Source organism: Pteropus vampyrus, unplaced genomic scaffold, assembly GCF_000151845.1.
Source record: "Pteropus vampyrus isolate Shadow unplaced genomic scaffold, Pvam_2.0 Scaffold92, whole genome shotgun sequence".
Classification (NCBI taxonomy): Eukaryota; Metazoa; Chordata; class Mammalia; order Chiroptera; family Pteropodidae; genus Pteropus; species Pteropus vampyrus.
Genome location: NW_011888873.1, coordinates 3141697 through 3148948, shown reverse-complemented (window position 1 = coordinate 3148948; position 7252 = coordinate 3141697). Strand labels below are relative to the sequence as shown.

General features: G+C 40.7%; 1 protein-coding gene across 2 annotated transcripts; it reads left to right on the top strand.

Annotated features, from left to right (window-relative positions):
* Positions 1-394: 394 nt before the first annotated feature.
* Positions 395-4940, top strand: CDKN2AIP (CDKN2A interacting protein). 2 transcript variants are annotated; one of them, XM_011364036.2, is made up of 3 exons: positions 395-1047; positions 1479-1609; positions 2026-4940. In XM_011364036.2, exons 1-3 carry the CDS (start codon positions 776-778, stop codon positions 3369-3371), a joined length of 1749 nt encoding a protein of 582 aa, XP_011362338.1. In that variant the 5' UTR covers positions 395-775; the 3' UTR covers positions 3372-4940. The 2 variants fall into 2 exon arrangements, with proteins under 2 accessions (XP_011362338.1, XP_023388680.1); XM_023532912.1 differs by having other exon boundaries at positions 561-1047; positions 1479-1578.
* The last annotated feature ends 2312 nt before the right edge of the window (positions 4941-7252 follow it).

Here is a 7252-nt window from a genome sequence, read left to right as displayed (position 1 = left end):
CGACCAGGACGGTCTGCATTCGCTACTCTACATTCAAAACGGCGCTTGAAGCTGTTTTCCGACACAATCAAAAGATGGAGGCGAGCTTTTGTCTATTTTGGCTCCGCTCAAAACAAGCGTCTCTGTCAGGCGGAGTCGCACAGCCCTCCCACTAGTGGCTCGGTGACTCAGGTCGGCGAGGACGCGCCGCGGCGCCAGACGAGAACTCTGACTGCCCTGATGCGGCTGCCGGGAGTCCCGCTGTCCTCCACGGCTCCGCCCCGCCTCGCTACAACTCGCGGCGCTGCAGAGGGCCAGGGAGAGGGAGGGCGGCGGCGGGATCGTGCGCGACGTCACAAAGCCAGGCTGGAACGCTCAAGAGTCACGCCGGGGCGCCCCGGGAACCCATTTGCGGCCCGCCCTCACGGGGCGGGAGGCGGGAGGCCCGCCTCCCTCCCGTCCCGTCCTGTCCCTTCCCGGGCAGACGCCCCTCCACCGCCTGCCGGGGCCGCAGCGTCGCGGCAGCACAAGCGCCGCAAAGCGTCCTGGGAGAGCCGCGCCGGAAGGACGCGCGGGCGATCGGCGGCGGCGAGGTTATAAAAGGGAAGGAGCCGGCGGCGGGCGGAAGTGGGCGGTTCAGCTGCTCCCGGAGCTGTTGTTTGTGGTTTGGGCCTCCTGAGGAGCGTTTTCTGGAGGGCCCCGCTGCAGGCCGCAGTGACAGGGCCGCTCGCCCCACGCACCCGCCTCCTTCCCGGTGCAGTGTCCGCTCTCGGCCTCCGCGACCTACAGGCACAACATGGCGCAGGAGGTGTCGGAGTACCTGAGCCAAAACCCGCGGGTTGCCGCCTGGGTGGAGGCGCTGCGCTGCGACGGCGAGACTGACAAACACTGGCGCCACCGCCGGGAGTTTCTGCTCCGCAACGCCGGGGACCTGGCTCCCACCGGCGGCGCTGCCTCCGCTAACACGGAGGAAGCTGCGGACGCTGAGAGCGGGACCCGCAATCGGCAGCTGCAGCAGCTCATCTCCTTTTCCATGGCCTGGGCCAACCACGTCTTCCTCGGGTGCCGGTGAGTAAGGAAGCGCCCCTAAGCAGCTCTCCGGGTTTTGTCTTCAGCCTCCAGACGGGCTCGGAGCCCTCAGCGGGAGGGGAAGTTGTGAAGCGCGGGAATCCACGGGACCGGCTGTCCTCTGAGGGTGAGAAGGGCGTCTCTGCCGGAAGCCGACGTGATTTACAGTCTGTAGGTGCCCCTGTTGGGTGGGGGGCTGTTGGTAGAGGAGTTTGCTCTTGTGGATGGACACTAAATTTAAGGTTCGTAAGGAGAGACCCCGCCTCCCAGACCCTGGTGCATTTGTTTCTGGCGTTCCAGAAAAAGTTCCTGGCGGTTGGTACATTTTTTGTTACAACCAGGAAATACAGTTCCTGTGGCCTGTTTTCTCACACCAGAAGTAGTAGTCTAGTAAAAACACTTTTAAAAAGTGGCTTTTCCTTCTTTTTCAGGTACCCTCAAAAAGTTATGGATAAAATACTTAGTATGGCTGAAGGCATCAAAGTGACAGATGCTCCAATCCATATAACAAGAGACGAACTGGTTGCCAAGGTGAAGAAAAGAGGGATATCAAGTAGCAATGGTTAGCAGATCATAGATGTGAACATACATAGGAGTTTAGAACATAAGTTTGATAAAATTAGGAATTATTGTTATTAATTTTTTAACGAGATGGAATTTATATAATGTTATTAATAAAGTTGGAATGGCAAACCTAAATTATATGTCTGTGTTTTAGGCTCTGAATTTGATAGTTTCCTTTAACTGTTTCAGATTTTGACGTGTCAAATGTTGTCTGTGCTGTTGATTTCTTTAATATTAGAAATTAGCAATGTTATTCAATGCTGTTTCAAGAAATTAAGTTATTCCATTCTTTTTAAAGCAACTATCAGTCCTAAAATATTTTTGCCTTGTCCTTTATTTTAATGACTGTCTTGTAAATTTCAGCTGATATATATGAGGTAGACTTAATCACATATCTGTTTTCCTTCTTTTTAGAAGGGGTAGAAGAACCAACCAAAAAACGAGTTACAGAAGAAAAAAACAATTCTACGGTTGAGCAAGATCATGCACAAAATTCTGTTAAAACAGATCGTGCATCGGCTCAGCAGGAAAACAGCTCAGCATGTGCGGGGTCATCTACCAAATCGGAGAGTAGTGGGAACTCCACTCGGAGCACTGGCACCTCAAGTCAGAATAGTTCTACAAGTGATGGAGATCGATCTGTTTCCAGCCAAAGCAGCAGCAGCATTTCCTCTCAGGTAACAACGGCAGGGTCTGGAAAAGCTTCTGAATCAGAAGCCCCAGATAAACATGGTTCAGCATCGTTCGTTTCTTCATTGTTGAAATCCAGTGTGAATAGTCATGTGAACCAATCCACTGATACCAGACAACAAAGTGGATCACCTAAAAAGAGTGCTTTGGAAGGCATTTCAGTCTCAGCTTCTCCAAGCGTCTCAGAGATTGAGGTGCCCTTGTTGGGCTCCTCAGGGAGCTCAGAAGTAGAGTTGCCACTGTTGTCTTCTAAACCTAGTTCAGAGACAGCTTCAGGTGTGTTAACTTCCAAAACCAGTTCAGAGGCAAGTCTTTCTTCGCTTTCTAAAAACAGTCCTTCATCAGGCACATCCTTACTAACTCCCAAGAGCAGTACATCAGCAAATACAACAATGCTGACGTCCAAAAGCACTTCGCAGGTAGCTGCATCACTGTTAGCCTCCAAGAGCAGCTCCCAGACCAGTGGATCTCTGGTTTCCAAAAGCACTTCCTTAGCAAATGTGTCCCAGCTGGCATCTAAGAGTAGTTCTCAGACTAGCACATCCCAATTGCCTTCTAAAAGTACTTCCCAGTCAAGTGAGAGTTCTGTCAAATTTTCCTGTTGCAAGTTAACCAATGAAGATGTGAAACAGAAGCAACCTTTTTTCAATAGACTGTATAAAACAGTGGCATGGAAGTTGGTAGCTGTTGGTGGCTTTAGTCCCAGTGTGAATCATGGAGAGCTCCTAAATGCAGCTATCGAGGCTCTGAAAGCAACACTGGATGTGTTTTTTGTCCCACTGAAAGAATTGGCGGATCTGCCTCAAAATAAGAGCTCTCAAGAAAGTATTGTTTGTGAATTGAGATGCAAGTCTGTGTATTTGGGCACTGGCTGTGGAAAAAGCAAAGAAAATGCAAAAGCAGTTGCATCAAGAGAAGCATTGAAATTATTTCTCAAGAAAAAGGTGGTGGTAAAAATATGTAAAAGGAAATACAGAGGCAGTGAAATAGAAGACCTAGTGCTCCTTGATGAAGAATCAAGGCCTGTAAACTTACCTCCAGCATTAAAACATCCTCAAGAATTATTATAATATGTGCAGAATATCACTGCATACAGTATGGTATTTGAAGAGAAAAACTGGCTTTTTGTATAATATAAACACAGGCTTTCACAAATTTTGTATTGCTTTTTTCCAGTTTTGCAGAAAATTTACATTCTAGTTCTCTTCACAGTAGAAGTTGTAAATAATTTATGAATGACAGTACACATTAAAAGATATGCATTAACAGCATACCAGTATGCTGTTTTATTTGCTGAGGAAAATGCTGTCTTCTATTTTTAATGATATATTAGGTACGATGTGTAGTTCTGTAGAGTCTTAAAACTTTTGTACTACTTTCAATTTGGTAAAAATGTATGAAGTTATCCACCATGCTTTTTTTTTTTCCCTAGTGGAATAAACCTCCCACATCAAAGAAAAGGGGACCATAGTATTTGAATGTCTGAAAGTCTGTGAAGCTTAAGGTTTTGAGAATGTTGCCCATAATGTTGAACATGTCTTTTAATGAATAAAAGAAAAAATAGTTGCCTCAGACTATTTTTATGAGAAGTTGTAAGCATTTTTTAGATACAAAGCAGTATAAAGTACTTAAGTTTATTTTATTCTGAAGTTGTTTAAAATTCACGATGATTTTGACCACTGCAGATTCTTTAAGTGGGTTAATAATTTATGTTTTGAGGTGAAATACAATTTACACTTTTTCTTAAAAAACATAATTGTGGGTTTCTATATTAAGCATATTTTGTGACTACTGCTATTAACAGATTGATTTGTTTAGATATTAAATGCTTTAAGCTATTTTACCTTTCCAGAAGTTGTGTTTTTTTTCCCCCCAAGTCAGAACTAATTCCTGTAATTAGGCTTCTCACTACTAGTCTTTGTAAATTACAACCAAGTAATTTTTCATAGCTGATACACAGCTTTTAAGGTATAGTTTATAAATCTACAGCTAGATGAGTTTGTTTGCAAATCTCAGGAGAATACTGGGAAGAATAGTGAGCCATGTGCAACTCTTTAATAAGCCCGTTAAATTGAATTACATTTGTTAGTGATGAAATGGAATCTTGTTTTTATGTCTTGAGTGATTCTAATGTATTACTCTATTGTAGTGTATTCTCTCTCATTTTTCTTCAAACTGGCCCAAGATGTTTTGTTATCTTTGTGGCCTTCTGGCTTTCTAGATACCACACATTGAGCAATAATGGTGATAATGTACAGAGAAATCAAGAAATGACCTTTCAAATACCAACTTGTATTGGAATAGGAAAGTTGAACATAAGTTGCACAATTTAAGTATATAGAAGTTATTTCTATTTTATATTCTAGAAATAGGCAAGAATACTTTATATATTTGAAATAATCAGTTTTTATTTCACTAGATAACCTTTAAAAATAATTGACTTTTGAGAATGTTAAATTGAATACCAAAGTTAAGTCCATCTTCTGTAAATGGGTTGTGAGAAAGCAATAACATGAATGTTGTGAAAGCACTTTTAATTACCTCGCTGTCCTCAGTTTTGGAACGTGTGTTTTATGGGACAATGATTGCCAGAAAAGCAAGCCAAATATTACAAAGAATGAATAAATTTCTATAATCTATCTATTTGGGTAGTTTGGTGATATCCTCAATTGGCTTGTTTCAAGTTAAAGTAAAGGTTATTGAAAATATTTTAAATTACAATTACCTTTTGATATGGTAGAATTGGAGGGAGCTGCTTAGTGTAAAAACTTATAAGTGTTTATTTGCTATAAACTTATTAAAGGCATAAAATAATCAAAAATTAATGATTTAAGAGAAATGCATATTTTGCAATTCTTCAAGATAGTATAGTGCCGAAGAAAACAAGCTTTGGAATCATTGAGAGAGAATGTAGGCTCCCTCTGGGAATTTAACCTTTTAACTTCATCTGTAAAGTAGAATAGCTGCGTCAGAAAGCTTTCAGTATTAAGATAATAAAGTGCAGTGTACTATAGTTCATTAACTGCTTATACATGTGTTCTGATATCCTCACCGCCTTTTGAGTAGCTATTCTCGTTTGGCCCATTTTTCAGATCAAACCAAAAAAATTAGTGTGATTCCAGAGCCCAACCTCTTACTATTGTATTGCTTAACTTTCTCACTTTTCCAAATGAAAAATTACTGAAAATCCCCCTCAGACTGGTTTTCTGCCAGGTTTATAAAGTGACCATGTTTTCCCAAAGCCTCATTTCTTTGAAATGAATGAGTCACATTAGGAGCTCTTCTGTTTATTAATGCTTCTTAGTACTTGCACGTCTTGAATGTTCTCAACTAAGAAATTATCCCACGTGGGTGCAGTTGAAGTTTATTGAAAAAAAAAAAAAACTAAATTTGCAGTCGAGTTTAGTGAATAAAATAGATTATCAAGATGGTAATACTGATTCTTTTTTAATCAAGGTGAGAGCATCCTCAGATTTTTTTTTTTTTTTTTTATGGTGCTAAAATCAGGATTTTTTTAAACGGTTAAGTTGGAAAGTTGACTTTGAAGAATGGTATGAGTTTTTAACTCAAATTCTTGGGGCCTGCCAGCTGCCCTTAGCTGAAATAATTGTCATAAGGTTGTGTGCAATTCCAAGATGTTGGAAACAAGTCCTATAATTGGGAAAGTCAGTCCTATAATTGTGTTGTTTCTATAGTTTAAGAGGACTTGGGCTTTGTCCTCAAAAATTGTGCTAACGTCCTATATTGACTCACTTTCTAGACACTGGCAAATCTATGGGTATCAAATGCCAATATGACTTTAAATATTTCTGTGGTTAATTAAAAAGTTATTTGTAGCTTCCTACCATTAAACATAAATACAGACATTATGAAACTATTTTCCTACCACCCCTTCAAAAAGTTTTTTTTTCACATTTCCTGACTTTCCTGAACACAGCTTAGTTGCTATCCCAGCTAGAACCATTCCTTTTATTACCAGCTTTAATATCGCTCCACTTTTATGTTTTCCTTCTTTAAAACTACTGAAGGAAGATCATTGTCTAGAAATGAATATTAGCTTTTAAAGTTCCCTTTTTCTCTTCCTTTGTTGTTAGTGGTCAAGGTCTCACACAAAATTAACTTGGGAAGAGAACAATAATAAACAGGAAGGGTTACATACAGAACATTCTTTTTGTGAAAACTAGATGTTTTATATGCCAGTACTTAACAGGAAACAAAATACTTTTTGTGATTTTGAAACAGTAGAATGAGAATATTGGAAGTCATTAGGAAGCAACCAAACTCACGTAATAGCAGCAGTAAATATACTAAACTTTAAAACTGTCATATGGAAGTGGAACTTAATGTATGTAACTTGAACAGAATGTAAGGGCAAATGCACACACAAAAAAATCACTGACAGTTATGAATATGTGATCGGTGTTCCTCAAACTTTTTAAGCCATATTTCCTCAAAGAAAAATGTAAAACAGGACCAGACCTACCCTGGTGGAAAAAGAGTGACCACATCCCACCACTGAATTCCTTCTACTTTCCATTCTCAATTCCTGCCATACCTCTTTGGACTATGAGCAGAAGTGGGGTTAGCAACTCTGAGGCCGTGTAGATAGCCAGCTTCCTTCTGCAACAAGTTTTAGAGTGGATGTAGGCAGAAAGCTGCCTATTATAAAATGAAACTAATCTATTTTTAAGATATATGCCATATTAGAATTTATAATTAGTAAGGACTCCGGTCAGGCTTACGGGACCATCACAAATAAACATGTAAATAACACTAAAAATAGCTACCATTTCTTCTTAATTGTGAAATATAATTGCAGAAGTCCATTTGAAGTCCAATAATTATTAAGCGATTGCCCATATAACATTTACCTAGGTCAAAAAAAGAACTACCAGCATTGCAAGAACTCATCGTGTGAATGGCTACTGTTTATTGGGTACCTAAAATATGT

Coding starts and splice junctions, on each gene's coding strand:
- CDKN2AIP (XM_011364036.2), top strand. CDS start 776: ATGGCGCAGGAGGTGTCGGAGTACCTGAGCCAAAACCCGCGGGTTGCC. Junction 1,048..1,478: donor CACGTCTTCCTCGGGTGCCG/GTGAGTAAGGAA, acceptor CTTCTTTTTCAG/GTACCCTCAAAAAGTTATGG. Junction 1,610..2,025: donor AGGGATATCAAGTAGCAATG/GTTAGCAGATCA, acceptor CCTTCTTTTTAG/AAGGGGTAGAAGAACCAACC.